This window comes from Oncorhynchus tshawytscha, linkage group LG26, assembly GCF_018296145.1.
Source record: "Oncorhynchus tshawytscha isolate Ot180627B linkage group LG26, Otsh_v2.0, whole genome shotgun sequence".
NCBI classification, from domain to species: Eukaryota; Metazoa; Chordata; class Actinopteri; order Salmoniformes; family Salmonidae; genus Oncorhynchus; species Oncorhynchus tshawytscha.
In genome coordinates, this window is record NC_056454.1 from 8,611,074 (window position 1) to 8,630,278 (window position 19,205).

General features: G+C 44.8%; 1 protein-coding gene across 1 annotated transcript in view; it reads left to right on the forward strand.

Moving 5' to 3' along the window:
- The window catches only part of LOC112225108 (inactive dipeptidyl peptidase 10), a 150,666-nt gene that overhangs the window by 77,791 nt on the left and 53,670 nt on the right, over positions 1-19,205 (forward strand). The window contains exons 4-5 of the mRNA XM_024388761.2: positions 1,602-1,696; positions 1,842-1,916. Of these exons, the coding sequence (XP_024244529.1) occupies positions 1,602-1,696; positions 1,842-1,916 (170 nt within the window). The remainder of the gene's footprint in view (positions 1-1,601; positions 1,697-1,841; positions 1,917-19,205) is intronic.

Sequence of the window (19,205 nt, forward strand, 5' to 3'; positions counted from 1 at the left end):
ACTTCATTATGGGATATCTGTCTGAGCTTGTACAGAATGTTATGGATTGTCTTCCATCTTTGTTTTGTTTGCATTTGATCATAACTCATGTATGAATTAGTGATTAGCAATGCATGCTATCATTTGCTCAATGTGTGTGTGTGTCTGCCATTTGCAGTACTGCTGGATGATATTTCAGGGTCATGTCTGCGTATGACATCACATAGCAGATAATGCTGTGGCATTCAACAACAAGAACACAGGACAAAATACAAGCTACATACAAGTATTCACACACCTTGACTTTTCCACATTTGGTTGTGTTACAAAGTGGGTTTAAAATCTATTTCATTTGAAATTTTTGGTCAACTATCCACACAAAATACATGTGGAAGAAAAATTGTAACATTTGTTTTAAAAAATACATGATTTTTTAAATTTTTTATTCGATAAATACATGGTAGAATCACATTTGGCAGCAATTACAGCTGTGAGACTTTCTGGGTAAGTCTATAAGCTTTCCACACCTGGATTGTGCAACATTTGCCCATTATTGTTTAAAAAATTCTTCAAGCTCTGTCAAATTGGTTGTTGATCATTGCTAGACAATCATTTTCAGGTCTTGCCACAGATTTTCTGAACAGATTTATGTCAAAACTGTAACTTGGCCACTCACTGTTGGCCACTCACCACTCACCACTCACTGAACTTTCACTGTCTTCTTGGTTAGCAACTCCAGTGTAGATCTGTCCCTGTGTTTTAGATCATTGTCCTATATCATCCATGCTCAAAGGGATATTGAATGTCAGCTTTTTTTTAACCATCTACCAATAGATGCCCTTCTTTGCGAGGCATTGGAAAAACTGCCTGGTCTTAGTGGTTGAATCTGTGTTGGAAATGTACTGCTCAACTGAGGGACCTTACTAAACAGGAGTTTGGTGGCACCTTAATTGGGGGAACGGGCTTGTGGTGGAGAGTGGAGTGAGTGGAATGGTATCAATAAATGGTTTCCAGGTGTTTGATGCCATTTCATTTTCTCCATTCCAGCCATTATTTATCAGCAGTTCTCCACTCAGCAGCCTTCTGCTATTCCACAACAAAATGTGGAAAAAGTAAAAGGGGTGTGAATAGTTTCTGATGGCACTGTATGTGTTTCATTCCTTAGGCACAGAAATCATTTCCCATCAATAGAGAACATGTAGATTTTTGTAAAAAAAATGTTTTACTTAAGGTGACTAATTGTTTCTATACACCATTAAATTATTATTTGGCTTCATATATGTTGATCACAGTGCAGTCACGCGCTTACGTGTATGAATGGAGTCAGTGCCGTCATGTTACTATTGTTATTTGATTTTCCAGAGACAAGGATGTGACAGGGTACTGGACATTCTGTCTTTGCTATGCTGAAGAAAAACAAGGAAATTGGGATAGAATGGAGACTTTTATTGTCAAAACTTTGGCTACAAAGCCTTATTCAAGGTACAGTTCTGGTTTTGACAGCCATCCAGCCTTGCATTCAAATGGCAACAAAGGCCTTGCGATTTCTTCTTAGTAGAAAAATCGACAGAGGAATTGTTTCAGAAAGACATGTTTTTTCTTATTTGTCTCTCCTTTCATAGACTCAGAAGTGATCTACAGGAATCGCGATGGCCACGTAATCAAGTTTAACATCCTCACCAATGAGACTGAAATTGTACTGACAAACACAACATTTGTAAGTGAAAACCCTTTACCATCGGAACATGCATGCCCACAGACTTACTCAAACATATACCCTGCCACTCAAAGTGACATGTTAGCAAACGGATATACCCACTTAAAAATGCTCTCACTCTCTTTTCCTCTTCTTTGTCTTGTAGGTCAATTTCAATGTTGCAAAGTACTCCGTTTCCCCGGACTTGAAATATGTGCTCTTTGCCTATGATGTTAAACAGGTAAACTGTATTATCTTTTTACTTTAATGCTCTTAATCCCCCCCACACTCCATATGAATCTCTCTCTCTCTCTCTCTGTCTCTCACACATTCTATAGTGCACTATTAAATATTACAATAAACTCAATCTTAAAGGCATGCATACTACACCTGTTACGATAAATGAGTGAGGAGGTGTGGAGTCAGGCGCAGAGAGCAAAAGATGTGGGAAAAAACACGCTTTAATGTCCCGGAAACATAACATGAACCAAAAGTAGAAAAACAAATGATCAGAAATATAAACGGACAGCGTGAAACCCAAATACAAACAAAATACACTCAAACAACAAAACAGACTAACAAGCCCGCACGAAACAGAAGCGGGCTGAACAAACTATATATAACCCTACCCTAACAACCAAACAAGAAACAGGTGATACCAATCAGACAAACCCAAAGGAACACAGAACAACGGATCGGCGATAGCTAGTAGACCGGTGACGACGACCGCCGAGCGCCACCCGAACAAGAAGGGGAGTCACCTTCGGTAATATTCGTGACAGTACCCCCCCCCCCTGACGCGCAGCTCCCGCAGCGCGCCGACGCCGGCCTCGGGGACGACCCGGGGGCCGAGGCGCTGGGCGATCTGGACGGAGGCGATGGAACTCACTCAACATCCATGGATCTAGAATATCCCTCACCGGAACCCAGCACCTCTCCTCCGGACCGTACCCCTCCCAGTCAACGAGGTACTGCAAGCCCCTCACCCGGCGTCTCGAGTCCAGAATAGCTCGTATCTTGTACGCCGGGGACCCCTCGATGTCCAGAGGGGGCGGAGGAACCTCCGGAACCTCACCTTCCTGCATGGGACCAGCTACCACCGGCCTGAGAAGAGACACATGAAACGAGGGGTTAATACGATAATACGAAGGAAGTAATAATCGATAACAAACCTCGTTTATTCTCCTCAGGACTTTAAATGGCCCTATACACTGCGGACCCAGCTTCCGGCAGGGCAAGCGGAGGGGCAGGTTTCGGGTCGAGAGCCAGACCCTGTCCCCAGGTGCAAACACGGGGGCCTCACTGCGGTGACGGTCAGCGCTCTTCTTCTGCCTTATACTCGCTTGGCGTAATGACTCTTGGACAGCCCTCCAGGTCTCCTTAGAGCGCTGCACCCACTCCTCCACCGCAGGAGCCTCAGTCTGGCTCTGATGCCACGGTGCCAGGACTGGCTGGTACCCCAACACGCACTCAAATGGTGACATGTTGGTAGAGGAGTGGCTTAGTGAGTTCTGGGCTATTTCTGCCCAGGGAATATATCTCGCCCACTCCCCTGGCCGGTCCTGGCAATACGACCGCAGAAACCTACCCACCTCCTGGTTCACTCTCTCCACCTGCCCATTACTCTCCGGGTGATACCCTGAGGTCAGGCTGACCGAGACCCCCAGACGTTCCATAAATGCCCTCCAAACACGGGAGATAAACTGGGGGCCCCGATCAGAAACTATATCCTCGGGCACCCCATAGTGCCGGAAGACATGGGTGAAAAGAGCTTCCGCAGTCTGTAGGGCCGTAGGGAGACCGGGCAATGGGATAAGACGGCAGGACTTAGAGAACCGATCCACAACGACCAGGATCGTTGTGTTACCCTGAGAGGGGGGAAGGTCAGTAAGAAAATCCACCGATAGATGGGTCCACGGCCGTTGTGGAACGGGAAGAGGTTGTAATTTACCTCTTGGCAGGTGTCTAGGAGCCTTACTCTGGGCGCACACCGAACAGGAGGAAACATAGAATCGCACATCCCTCCTCAAAGTGGGCCACCAGTACTTCCTCTCAAGACCTCGCACTGTCCTAAAAATACCTGGGTGACCCGACGAGGGTAGACAATGAGCCCATCGAATCAATTGATCACGAACAGCCAGCGGCACGTACCTACGACCCACCGGACACTGTGGAGGCGCAGGTTCCTCCCTTAGCGCCCGCTCGATGTCCGCGTCCACATCCCATACTACTGGTGCCACCAGCTTAGCTGCCGGAATGATGGGAGTAGGATCGATGGACCTGTCCTCAGTGTCATAGAGTCTTGACAGCGCGTCGGCCTTAGTGTTGAGGGAACCTGGTCTATATGAGAGAGTGAAACGAAATCTGGTGAAAAACATGGCCCACCTTGTCTGACGAGGATTCAGTCTCCTAGCTGATCGGATATACTCCAGGTTACGGTGGTCAGTCCAGATAAGGAAAGGGTGCTTGGCCCCCTCAAGCCAGTGTCTCCACACCTTCAGGGCCTTAACCATAGCCAACAACTCCCTATCCCCCACATCATAATTCCGCTCCGCTGGCCCGAGTTTCTTCGAAAAAAAGGCACAGGGGCGGAGCTTCTGTGGCGCACCCGAATGCTGTGAGAGCACCGCTCCAACCCCAGCCTCGGATACGTCCACCTCTACTATAAACGCCAAAGAAGGGTCCGGATGCGCCAACACCGGCGCCTCAGTAAACATCGCCTTCAACTTATGAAAAGCTCCGTTCGCCTCTGCTGACCACTGTAAACGCACCGGCCCCCCCTTCAGCAGTGAGGTAATAGGGGCAGCTACCTGACCAAAACCCCGGATAAACCTCCGGTAGTAATGGGCAAACCCCAAGAACCGCTGTACCTCCTTTACCGTGGTCGGAGTCGGCCAATTACGCACGGCTTTTACGCGGTCACCCTCCATTACCAACCCAGAGCTGGAAATGCGATAACCCAGGAAGGAAACTGATTGTTTGGAAAACTCACATTTCTCCGCCTTCACATACAGGTCATGCTCCAGCAGTCGTCTAAGAACCTTGCGCACCAGAGATACATGCGCAGTGCGTGTAGCGGAGTAGATCAAAATATCGTCAATATACACCACTACACCCTGTCCGTGCAGGTCTCTGAGAATCTCATCCACAAAGGATTGAAATATAGCTGGAGCATTCTTTAAACCGTATGGCATGACGAGGTACTCATAATGGCCAGAAGTAGTGCTAAATGCAGTTTTCCACTCATCTCCATCCCGAATACGCACCAGATTATAAGCACTCCTGAGATCCAGTTTAGTGAAGAACTGCGCTCCGTGAAATGATTCCACTGCCGTAGCAATGAGGTAGTGGGTAACTAAAACCCACCGTGATGGAATTTAGACCTCTATAATCAATACACGGACGTAAACCACCATCTTTTTTCTTCACAAAAAAGAAACTCGAAGAGACAGGTGACATGGAGGGCCGAATGTACCCCTGTCCCAGAGCCTCGGTGATATAAGTTTCCATAGCCACCGTCTCCTCCTGGGACAAAGGATACACATGACTCCTGGGGAGTGCAGCGTTACCCTGGAGGTTTATCACGCAATCCCCCTGCCTATGGGGTGGTAATTGGGTCGCCTTCTTTTTACTGAAAACGATAGCCAAATCGTTATACTCAGCTGGAATGCGCACGGTGGAAACCTGGTCTGGACTCTCCACCGTTGTCGCACCGATTGGAAAACCCTACACACCTGCCTGAACACTCATCAGACCACCCCTGTAGAGTTCCCTGTTTCCACGAAATCGTAGGATTATGAATAGCTAGCCAGGGAATCCCCAGTACCACTGGAAACGCAGGTGAATCGATAAGGAACAAACTAATTAGCTCCTTGTGATTCCCCTGCGTAATCATCTCCAACGAAATTGTGGCTTTCCTCACCAGCCCTGGCCCTAATGGTTGACTATCTAAAGAGTGCACGGCAAAAGGGGGGTCTACTTTTACTAACGGAATCCTCAACCTCTGAGCGAGTCCGTGATCTATAAAGTTTCCAGCTGCGCCTGAATCTACCAGTGCCTTATGCTGGAGAGAAGGAGAATAATTAAGGAAACAAATTAATAGGAACATGTGACCAACAGGAAACTCTGGGAGAGTGTGGTGCTTACTCACCTGGGGTGACCGAGGAGTGTTCTGCCTGCCCTCTCGATTCCCAGATGAATTCCTCCAGCACCGACCAGACGTGTGCCCTCTCCGGCCACAACTGGTACAGGAGGAGCTTCCTCCTCCGATCTCCCTAGACGCGATCCCTCCTAGCTCCATCGGGATAGGAGCAGGAGGGTCAGGAGGTAGAACTGACAGGACCCTTTCAGAACGTCCGCGAGCAGCTAGCAGATGGTCCAACCGGATCGACAGGTCTATCAGTCCATCCAGGCTAAGTGTAGTATCCCGACAGGCCAGCTCCCTACGGACGTCCTCTCTCAGGCTACATCTGTAATGGTCTATCAGGGCCCTGTCGTTCCACCCTGCTCCAGCGGCCAAGGTCCGGAACTCCAGCGCGAAGTCCTGCGCGCTCCTCGTCCCCTGTCTGAGATGGAACAATCTCTCACCCGCCGCTCGACCTTCTGGAGGGTGATCGAACACGGCCCTGAAACGGCGGGTGAACTCCGGGTAATTGAACTCCGGGTAATTGACCTTCGCTGGGTCGGGCCCGTTCCAGACCGCATTAGCCCACTCCAGGGCTCTACCGGTAAGGCATGTGATGAGAACCCACACTCTCTCCTCCTCCGAGGGAGCCGGCCGAACGGTGGCCAGGTAGAGGTCTAGTTGAAGCAGGAATCCCTGGCACCCCGTCGCTGCTCCATCGTACTCCCTCGGAGGCGTAATGCGCAGAGCGCTGGAAACGGATCCAGATGGGGGAGATGGTAGAGTTGCCGGTGGGAGGGTCGGTGGGGTAGTAGGGAGACCATTCCTCTCCCAACGATCCATCCTTTCCATCATCTGATCCATCGCTGATCCTAGGCGATGGAGGATAGACGTGTGATGGACTCTCTCCTCCATAGTAGGAAGAGGAGTGGTCGCTGCTCCTGCTGACTCCATATCGTGGTGCGGGCTTCTGTTACGATAAATGAGTGAGGAGGTGTGGAGTCAGGCGCAGAGAGCAAAAGATGTGGGAAAAAACACGCTTTAATGTCCCGGAAACATAACATGAACCAAAAGTAGAAAAACAAATGATCAGAAATATAAACGGATAGCGTGAAACCCAAATACAAACAAAATACACTCAAACAACAAAACAGACTAACAAGCCCGCACGAAACAGAAGCGGGCTGAACAAACTATATATAACCCTACCCCAACAACCAAACAAGAAACAGGTGATACCAATCAGACAAACCCAAAGGAACACAGAACAACGGATCGGCGATAGCTAGTAGACCTGTGACGACGACCGCCGAGCGCCACCCGAACAAGAAGGGGAGTCACCTTCGGTAATATTCGTGACAACACCAGTGTTTCCCAACTCCTGTCCAACAGCACACATGTTTGTTGTAGCCCCAGAAAACTGATTCAACTCATTGAGGGCTTAATGATTAGTTGACAAGTTGAATTAGGTGTACTTGTCCCCCCCAAAAATGTGTGCTGTTCTGGGTACTCGAGGACTAGGGTGTATTCATTACAGAAACCTTTTACTGTTCAGAACCAAATGGAAGCAAACAGAGCTAAACAAGAGTTTCTATTGGACAAATTCAGGTAGGTCCGTTTTAGGTTAGTTCCGTTTGCTTCAGTCTAAGAATTTTTTTACAACAGAATTGGCAGTATAAATACACCCCTGTAGTTGGCAAACCTGTACATGTGCCCTGTGTTGTCCCTTTCTTTTGACGTGTAATGTTATGTTGTATTTCATAGATAGACAAGCTCGGAATTGATTATGAAAGATATGTATAGAGGCTGTCATTTGTTCACCATTTAATTATATGTTCACAGTATATGTTTAGGCACCTACTGTATGAACACAATCTCTGGGCCCTTGGGAAATTGTTTAGTTGAACAAACAGGGCAATACCGGTATAGTATGTTGGAATGGAAAAAAAGCACAGAATAACGTTGTGGCATTTGAACAAGTATGTCCACATCAACTGGTGTAGGTTGAAGTTATTGACAGAGTTTCCCCCTAGAAATCTCTGGAAGTCTCACCTACAGTAGCTCTAAGATTACACGCCTTTATCTCATTACTGAGGTATCCAAGAGCCGTTAAGCTTTATAAACACTCGTAATCTCTGTGTCAATCGTGACAATAGGATATGTTTTCTTTGCTGGTAAACATATTGTAATGCTCTTCAAGGTTTTAAATCCTCTAGGTCTATGTTGATCCAATGCATTGTGTTTGCAATAATAATTAGAGAATAGCTTCAAGCTAATCAGGTTTGAGCAGGTCGTACCCAATGATATATATATATAAACCCTGGATTGCTGATGCTATGTGTTGGCCTTTGAGAGGCTTTGAAGCTACTGGTCTGCTATATTGGCACTCCCCAGGAGGAGCAGTCCGACATAGGATTTAATGGAATCAAATAAATGTTCTAAGGACAAAATTACTGACATTCAAGTAGTTTTGTGTTATAGTGGGGATGGAAACGTTAGTAATCTCCAAAGATGATTATTTAAGGAAAATGTTTTTAGATACTTATTATTATTATTTTTTTATGTTTAGCTCACATAATATAATTTAAAAGTACGCAGTAACATGTCTGTAATAAAATACATGTCGCAAAAACGAATGTAGACCTTAATAAATGTTTATAGCTTTTCTATAGCTTCCAAAATATTTTTTTACAATGGTGTAATGCATTAACCAAGATGGAGGCACCATGGCTTCAACACTTTGTCCCCTATTAGTCATAGTGTACATATAAATAATTGGTTGTACCTCACCAAACAAGAGTGTATAACCGGGATTTCCGTTTTTATTTTATTTATTTTTATTGAACCTTTTTTTAACTAGGCAAGTCAGTTAAGAACAAATTGTTATTTACAATGACGGCCTACCAAAAGGCAAAAGACCTCCTGTGGTGACGGGGACTGGGATTCAATTATTATATCTTTTTTGAAATAACATATGAATATTGGACAAAACACACATCACAACAAGAGAGACAACACTACATAAAGAGAGACCTATAATACAACAACATAGCAAGGCAGCAAAACATGACAACACAACATGGTAGCAACACAAAACATGGTACAAACATTATTGGGCAGAGACAATAGCACGACGGGCAAGAAGGTAGAGACAACAATATATCACACAAAGCAGCCACAACTGTCAGTAAAAGTATCCATGATTGAGACTTTGAATGAAGAGATTAAGATAAAACTGTGCAGTTTGAGTGCTTGTTGCAGCTCGTTCCAGTCACTAGCTGCAGCGAACTGAAAAGACGAGCAACCCAGGGATGTGTGTGCTTTGGGGAACTTTTAACAGAATAGGGTTGGCAGAACGGGTGTTGTATGTGGAGGATGAGGGATGCAGTAGATATCTCAGGTAGAGGGGAGTGAGGCCTAAGGGGGTTTTATAAATAATGATCAACCAGTGGGTCTTGCGACAGGTATACAGAGATTACCAGTTTACAGAGGAGTATAGAGTGCAGTGATGTGTCATATAAGGAGCATGGGTAGGATGGTCATCTGAATCAGGGTTAGTTTGGCAGTTGGGGTGAAAGAGGAGCGATTACGATATATGAAACCAAGTCTAGATTTTACTTTAGCCTGCAGCTTTGGTATGTGCTGAGAGAAGGACAGTGTACTATCTAGCCATACTCCCAAGTAATTGTATGAGGTGACTTCCTCAAGATCTAAACCCTCAGAGGTAGTAATCACACCTGTGGGTCGAGGTGCATTCTTCTTGCCAAACCATATGACCTTTGTTTTGGACGTGTTCAGAACAAGGTTAATAAGGGTAGAGAAAGCTTGTTGGACATTAAGAAAGCTTTGTGGTAGAGCATTTAACACAAAATCCGGGGAGGGGCCAGCTGAGTGGGGGAGGGCGAAGAGGAGGCAGAGACGGATATTGTCGTGGAGGAGGAGCATCAGCGTAGCCAGGGAGTGAAGCAGTGACAGGACTATGATAAAGCTCACTTCACAACCAGAGATTACAAGTTAGTGTGGTAGCCTTCTGTTGCCTATCCCTGACTGTATCATCTGCATATAAACGGAGGAGAGACCTTCCTACTACCTGAGCGATGTTGTTGATGTAAATTGAGAAGAGCATGGGGCCTAGGATTGAGCCTTGGGCTACTTCCTTGGTGACAGGCAGTGGCTGAGATAGCAGATTTTCTGACTTTATACACTGCACTCTTTGAGAGAGGTAGTTAGCATACCAGGCCAAAGGCCCCTCAGAGACACCAATATTCCTTAGCCAGCCCACAAGAATGGAATGGTCTACCGTATCAAAAGCTTTGGCCAAGTCAATAAAAATAGCAGCACAAAATTGCTTAGAATCAAGAGCAATGGTCACATCATTGGGGACCTTTAACCTCCCTGGGATATGTGGGACGGTAGCGTCCCACCTGGCCAACATCCAGTGAAAATGCAGAGAGTCAAATTCAAATAAATTACTATAAAAATGTAGCTTTGATGAAATCACACATTCAATATACCAAATTAAAGCTACACTTGTTGTGAATCCAGCCAACGTGTCAGATTCAAAAAATACTTTACTGCGAAAGCAAACGATGCTATTGTCTGAGGATAGCACCCCAGTAAACAAAGAAAGAAAAGCATATTTTAACCCTGCAGGCTCGACACAAAACACAGAAATAAAAATATAATAAATACCTTACCTTTGACGAGCTTCTTCTGTTGGCGCTCTAATATGTCCCATAAACATCACAAATGGTCCTTTTCTTAGATTAATACCGTCGATATATATCCAAAATGTCCATTTATTTGGCACGTTTGATCCAGAAAAACACCGGTTTCAAATTGCGCAATGTGACTACAAAATATCTCAAAAGTTACCTGTAAGCATTGTCCAAACATTTCAAACTACTTTTGTAATACAACTTTAGGTATTTTTTAACGTAAATAATAGATCAAATTGAAGACGGGATGATCTGTGTTCAATACCGGAGGAAAACAAAGTGGAGAGTGCTTTCAGGTCACGCGCCTCTAACAAAGAGTACACTTCCCTTGAGCCTCACTCTGAACAGTGTTACTTCTTCATTTCTCAAAGGAAAAACCTCAACCAAGATCTAAAGACTGTTGACATCCAGTGGAAGCGGTAGGAACTGCAAGAAGGTCCCTTAGAAATATGGATTCCCATTGAAAAGAGTGACCTCAAAAGAAAAAATCTGAATGGTTTGTCCTCGGGGTTTCGCATGCCAAATAAGTTATTTTATACTCACAGACATGATTCAAACAGTTGTAGAAACTTCAGTGTGTTTTCTATCCAAATCTACTAATAATATGCATATTTTATCTTCTGGGGATGAGTAGCAGGCAGTTGAATTTGGGCATGCTTTTCATCCAAAATTCAGAATGCTGCCCCCTATCCTCGAGAAGTTAAGGTTACAGTGACACGTCCATAACCTGAGCGGAAACCAGATTGCATACCAGAGAGAATTCTATTGACATCAAGAAAGGCAGTCAGTTGATTATTAACAAGTTTTTACAACACTTTTGATAAACAGGGCAAACTACAAATAGGCCTAATAACAGTTAGGATCAGCTTGATCTCCCCTTTAAATGAAGGACGAACCGTGGCTGCCTTCCAAGCAATGGGAACCTCCCAGAAAGGAGAGACAGGTTAAAAAGGTCAAAGATAGGCTTTATGATAGGGGCAGCAATCTTAAAGAAGAAAGGGTCTAAACCATCTGACAACATCTAATTATATTAGGCCAGAGTCAATTCACAAAAACACACACAGCCATTTTCCAGCAAAGATAGGAGTCACAAAAAGCAGAAATATAGATACAATTATTCACTAACCTTTGATGATCTTCATCAGATGACACTCATAGGACATCATCTTATACAATACATGTAGGTTTTGTTCGATAATGTGCATATTTATATCCAAAAATCTCTGTTTAAATTGGCGCGTTATGTGCAGTAATGTTTTGATTCCAAAACATCCGGTGATTTTGCAGAAATACTCATAATAAACATTGATAAAAGATGCAGGTGTTTTTCACAGAATTAAAGAAAGACTTAATAACTTGTTGGGGATAGGGGGCAGTATTTTCACTTTGGATTAATTATTCATCCAAACGTGAAAATGCTGCCCCCTATCCCAAAAAGGTTAACTGTTTTCCAGAACATCTTGGGATTAGACCCACAGAGAGAGAACTGCTTCTTAAAGTAACTAACTTTGGCCTTCCAGATAGCCTGATGTCTCATATGCCTGAACAACAGCCAGTCAGCCTAAGTGTGTGTGTGCCGAGCATTTCGCCAAATTTTTGAGGTGGAGTAACTCTGCAAGATCACGGTCGAACCAGGTTTTAATTCTCATTTTCTTCATGGGGGTGTGTTTGTTAACAATACCACTGTAATGATCAAAAAAGAAGGTCCAAGCATCTTCGACAGAGGGGATCAAGCTGATTCTATACCATTTTACAGAGGCCAGTTTATGAAGGAAGGCTTGCTCATTAAAGTTTTTTAGCAAGCCTCTATGACAAATCAGGACAGGTTGTCAGGTTTAAGTATGTCCCAGTTTTGGTCACCTAGCAGGACAAATTCAGACTTGGTGTAAGGGCCCCGGAGAGAGCTTAGGGCAGGTAGGTTACATGCTGTTGCTGATGGAGGACGATAGCACCCAGCAACAGTCAACAAAGAGCTATTTGAAAGTTTAATACTTAAAACCAGCAAATCAAATTGTTTGGGGACAGACTTGGTGGAGAAAACCGATCACTGAAGGTGATCCTTGGTAAAGATTGCCACTCCCCCACATTTGGAAGATCTGTCTTGCCAAAAAAGGTTATAACCAGAAAGGTTAACATCAGTATTCAAAACACTCTTCCTTAACCACGTCTCAGTAATGACCAACACATTTGGATTGGAGCTCTGAACCCATACTTTCAATTGATCCTTTTAGGTAATAAGCTTCTCGGGTTAACGTGCAGAAAACCCAGGCTTTTACGGGAGCAGAAATCAGTGAAGCAGATATCAGAGCACAAGTCAGAATTGGGGCTAGCAACCGTAGATGGGCCAGGGTGTACATGCACATTTCCAGATATCATCAACAGTAATACTATCAAGGTACGGCATAGTACAGGGAGAGCTCTGCAGTGCTGATTTATGACATCTGAATGTTCATCAGATGGCAACAAGATCATATTGTGTACAGCAATTTCATCAGGTAACATGAATACAAAGCCGGCGAGCGGTGTTAAGAATGGAATGGGAGGAAAAAGGTCTGTGTAACCAATAGAGAGCCAGAGTCCAGAGTTTACCCATGGAGTATAATAATGAAGTCCATTGTTTACTTGACATGACAATGTGAGGAAATTGTGTTGTATTTCATTTGATGACAGATCTCAATCAAATAGACCATTTTATGTTTCTGTTCATTCTCAAATTGTAAAACCACAAAGTTTATTACATTGTGATCGGTTATTTGACATACTGGCCAGGGAAGAATATTAAGAATTCCGTTTCTTTACCTTTTTGTCCTCCAAACCATGATATATCTTTGTGAAGGATAAAACATTGTGTAACATTGATGAAGTAGCATTTATATTCAGTGGCTCGCCGCCTTCAAATGAGCAGAGGCTGAATACGTACATTAGGTCCTACCTCGCCTATCCCCTCAAGGCTGATTACTGAACAAATGAGCCTGGCGGGAATCACAAAGGAAGATGAAGGAGAGACAATCTTTTAGAGCTATCTCATCAGGACTATACGGGGGTCACGGTAACCGAAATAGCCCAATGTTGTGTGATTTAGCAGGCCAAAAGCAGCACCTGGGGCCCTAAGCACCGTTTTCACCGTATCCGTATTCCCTCCCACTCTAAATGGGACTAGATTGGGTCTGGCAGACCCCTGAGACTGGATGGTCGTCACAGCACTGGCACCTTGAGGGCCCATGCTATTATAGTTAATCTGATGGGTCCAATGTGCTGTAGGGGTCCAGAATTGCTATGGTAACCTGAGGGCCAAATACTGACTGCTGTCAGGGTTGCACTGATTCTGTCATTCACACTGGGCCAACATTTTTGCACAAAATATGTAAGGTAGCAAAATATTATACGGCATCGGTAGCTTCAGGGACCATTTCGCTTTGATACTCGTAGGGGTGCAGCCTGCTCTTACGTTCATTGCACAGGCACCTCTAGAGCGGCTTACAGCCTAAAATAATTCCCACCCTCGAGTGTTCTATTGATCTCCCCCTACTCTCCTCCCCTTTTGCTGACAAATGGATCGATCCCAGTGGGGCTGGAGACACAAATAAACTTGTTTTGGGGTGAGAGTGCTAAGAAAGCTGGCTCATTGGCTCTCTGCTATGTTGGTGCTAGAATGTGCTAGAATTTGCTTAAGTTTCTTCACTGTATTTGGTTAAGGCTCCTCTGTAACCAACAGCCAGTTGAGCAAAGTTTTTCCTTAAATGTGGTCATGTTCGAATAAGGGCAGTAAACTAGGCCTTTAGTTTCTAAATGCAAGTAAGTCACCTGTTTTTAGACACATGATTAAATAAAACAATCATTCCCATTTGTATTCAACTGTCCTACTGTATATAACACAGTTATTAACAGCCTTAAACATGTTATTACTATGTAATAAACTCTTTTCACACGTACAAGCATCCAAATACTATTTTCATTTCAAATACTATTTTGTAACCTTTATTTACCATTGGAAACCTTGGCATGCATTTCTCCGTTAGCTGGTCCAGTGGACTCTTCTCCGAGGCAGTATAGAAGAGCGCCTAAAGCTGTCTGAACCAGTCTAGATATTTAATCATGTGTTTTAATCTGTGGGCCCCTGCTCCCAGGCACGTGCCACACACTGCCAGAGATTAGGGGATCTCTGGGTAATATACAGAACCATGATCCTCCACACCTCTCCCATAAATCAAGAGAATCCATGTTTTCATTTCATTCAATCCGATTTGCATACATAATATGAGGGGAGGAGGGGAGGAGGGAGTGGGCAAGTCACCTTCGCAGTGGAACAGGAGCAAGGAAAAGAGGGAGGGAAGGATGGTCAGTGTGTGGCAAATGTATTAATCAGATGATATTTGAAATGGAGGAACATGGTGATGAAAATCGTCATTAATACAATATGGTCTTTTCATTGGTTTGGGCAGATAAGTTTCCCTCTGTGTGGTTTTAAACTAAACGTTTGCAGTGTTAATGGTGTTTGATAAAACTGCCCTGTGCAGACCACTCGTATTCAACATTGAGTTGCAGCAAAAGTTTTAGTGCAGTAGGAGTTGAAAATGTCAAACTACTTGTCTTTGATTAAATCACCATACTGAACACAAAGGTCATTGTGCCAGCTCTTGAAAAGATGTAGTGAGGGAAACAATGTGAAACATTTCGAAATTATCCTCTAACTGTACACCTGATACTGGAACTGATATTAGCCATTTTATCATCATATACAGAGTAGGACATTTTATCAAAGCTAGAGATGACGAGCAGCTCAGAGAGAGTGAATTCCACCCTGCAGCAAAGATATCTGCGCAATTAGGTTCTTAAAATGATAACTTCAACACTTTCTCAGACACTCAAAGTAGTATCTGACAGGCAGTTGAAACTTTTTTGCCAAAGGTCAAAGTGTGTTTGGAAGTAAACCTCTAACTGGAGGGAGTCAACAGGGTTCAAATAAAAGTCAGAGTCCATTCCTCTTCTTGTGCCTTCCCAGGGAACAAGAGTCTGTGGTTTTGCTGTGGATATTTCATAAAAAGCTCATTACCTCTAGTTCCAAATGATTACCTTGAATTTGTTTTAAATCAAATCAAATCAAATTTTATTTGTCACATACACATGGTTAGCAAATGTTATTGCGAGTGGAGCGAAATGCTTGTGCTTCTAGTTCCGACACTGCACTAATAACCAATGAGTAATCTAAACTAACAATTTCACAACAGCTACCTTATACACACAAGTGTAAAGGGATGAAGAATATGTACATAAAGATATATGAATGAGTGATAGTACCGAGTACAGTATATACATATGAGATGAGTCATGTAGGGTATGTAAACATTATATTAAGTGGCATTGTTTAAAGTGGCTAGTGATAAATTTTTTACATGTATGGCAGCAGCCACTCAATGTTAGCGGTGGCTGTTTAACAGTTTGATGGCCTTGAGATAGAAGCTGTTTTTCAGTCTCTCGGTCCCTGCGTTGATGCACCTGTACTGACCTCGCCTTCTGGATGATAGCGGGGTGAACAGGCAGTGGCTCGGGTGGTTGTAGTCCTTGATGATCTTTATGTTCTTCCTTTGACATCGGGTGGTGTAGGTGTCCTGGAGGGCAGGTAGTTTGCCCCTGGTGATGCGTTGTGCAGATATCACTACCCTCTGGGAGAGCCTTACGGTTGTGGGAGGAGCAGCTGCTGTACCAGGCGGTGATACAGCCCGACAGGATGCTCTCGATTGTGCATCTGTAAAATTTTGTGAGTGCTTTTGCTGTCAAGCCGAATTTTGTCAGCCTCCTGGGGTGAAGAGGCGCTGCTGCGCCTTCTTCAGTACGCTGTCTGTGTGGGAGGACCAATTCAGTTTGTCCGTGGTGTGTACGCCGAAGAACTTAAAACTTTCTACCCTCTCCACTACTGTCCCGTCGATGTGGATAGTGGGGTGTTCCCTCTGCTGTTTCCTGAAGTCCACAATCATCTCCTTTTGTTTTGTTGAGTGTGAGTTTTTTTTCCTGACACCACACTCCGAGGGCCCTCACATCCTCCCTGTAGGCCATCTTGTCGTTGTTGGTAATCAAGCCTACCACTGTAGTGTTGTCTGCAAACTTGATGATTGAGTTGGAGGCGTGCATGGCCACGCAGTCGTGGGTGAACAGGGAGTACGGGAGAGGGCTCAGAATGCACCCTTGTGGGGCCCTAGTGTTGAGGATCAGAGGGGGGGAGATGTTGTTACCTACTCTCACCACCTGGGGGCGGCCCGTCAGGAAGTCCAGGACCCAGTTGCACAGGGCTGGGTCGAGACCCAGGGTCTCGAGCTCGATGACGAGTTTGGAAGGTACTATGGTGTTAAATGCTGAGCTGTTGTCGATGAACAGCATTCTCACATAGGTATTCCTGTTGTCCAGATGGGTTAGGGCCATGTGCAGTGTGGTTGCATCGTCTGTGGACCTATTGGGGCGGTAATTAAATTGGAGTGAGTCTAGGGTGTCAGGTAGAGCGGAGGTGATATGGTCCTTGACTAGTCTCTCAAAGCACTTCATGATGACGGAAGTGAGTGCTACGGGGCGACTCTACTTTGTCGTTTAGCTCAGTTACCTTAGCTTTCTTGGGAACAGGAACAATGGTGGCCCTCTTGAAGCATGTGGGAACAGCAGACTGGGATAAGGATTGATTGAATGCGAGGGTTAACACGTTTAAATGTTTTACTCACGTCGGCTGCAGCGAAGGAGAGTTCGCAGGTTTTTGGTAGCGGGCCGAAGCGAGCAAAGACGTTGTTTCGTCTGTCTGGGAGCAAGACATCCTGGTCCGCGACGGGGCTGTTTTTATTTTGTAATCCTTGATTGACTTTAGACCCTGCCACATACCTCTTGTATCTGAACCGTTGAATTGTGACTCTACTTTGTCTCTATACTGACGTTTAGCTTGTTTGATTGCCTTGCGGAGGGAATAGCTACACTGTTTCTATTCGGTCATGTTCCTGGTCACCTTGCCCTGGTTAAAAGCAGTGGTTCGCGCTTTCAGTTTCGTGCGAATGCTGCCATCAATCCACGGTTTCTGGTTGGTGAATGTTTTAATAGTTGCTGTGGGTTCGACATCTCCAAATCACTTGCTAATGAACTCGCTCACCGAATTAGCGTTTTCGTCAATGTTGTTTGACGCAATGCGGAACATATCCCAATCCACGTGATCGAAGCAATCTTGAAGCGTGGAATCAGATTGGTCGGACCAGCGTTGAACAGACCTGAGAGCGGGAGCTTCCTGTTTAAGTTTCTGTCTATAGGCTGGAAGCAACAAAATGGAGTTGTGGTCAGCTTTTCTGAAAGGAAGGCGGGGGAGGGCCTTATATGCGTCGCGGAAGTTAGAATAACATTGATCCAGGGTTTTGCCAGGCCTGGTAGCACAATCAATATGCAGATTAGAATTTAGGGAGTCTTGTTTTCAGGTTAGCCTTGTTAAAATCCCCAGCTACAATGAATGCAGCCTCAGGATATGTGGTTTCCAGTTTTACATAGAGTCAAATAAAGTTTGTTCATGGCCATCGATGTGTCTGCTTGGGGGGGAATATATGCGGTTGTGATTATAATCAAAGATAATTATCTTGGTAGATAATGCGGTCGACATTTGATTGTGAGGAATTCTATGTCAGGTGAACAGAAGGACTTGAGTTCCTGTATGTTGTTATGATCACACCACGTAATCATAAAGCATCTTCTTACCAGAAAGATGTTTGTTTCTGTCGGCGCGATGCGAAACCAGCTGGCTGTACCGACTCCGATAGCGTGTCTCGAGTGAGCCATGTTTCCGTGAAGCAAAGAACGTTACAGTCTCTGATGTCTCTCTGGAATGCTACCCTTGCTCGGGTTTCATCAATCTTGTTGTCAAGAGACTGGACATTGGCGAGTAGTATGCTCTAGAGCGGTGCGTGATGTGCCCGTCTCCGGAGCCTGACCAGAAGACAGTTTCATCTGCCCCTTTTACGGCGTCGTTGTATTGGTTCGCCGGCTGGGATCCGATCCATTGTCCCGGGTGGTGGGCAAAAGACCGGATCCGCTTCGGGAAAGTCGTATTCCTGGTCGTAATGATGGTGAGTTGACGTTGCTCTTATATCCAGTAGTTCCTCCCGACTGTATGTAATAAAACCTAAGATTACCTGGGGTACCAATGTAATAAATAACACGTAAAAAAAAAATACTGCATAGTTTCCTAGGAACGCGAAGCGAGGCGGCCATCTCTGTCGGCGCCTGAAGTTGTGGCGCATCTAAACGCATGGGCGTTTTAGTTCCTAGCCAGGGATGTGTTTTCACAGAGCTTTAACCCTGACCTGCATCTCTGTTGCTTAGCAGCTTATAGCAACTGAGGTAGATGAGACATATTTTGTCAAAGCCATCGGAGGTGCACTCTCCACCTCCCTCCCTTTCTGAGATCACTCATCTTGGCTTGTCAACACTATTTCTGGTGCTCATCAATCTAGCGCTATCACATCTTTGCCACCACCTTCGGGCCTTTCCGCCGTCCTCATGCGCTATGCATAATTCACTGTGGCAAAGTGCATCCTTTTCAAATGAAGAAGCACTTGTTAATTTGAGCTATCGATCCTCGGCTGTGGCATCCCTGTTTTTAGACTCCTGTCTGCTCAAACAGATATATCAAACACTTGAGTCTGAATCAGGTGTGTCTATCCCTCTCTTTCTT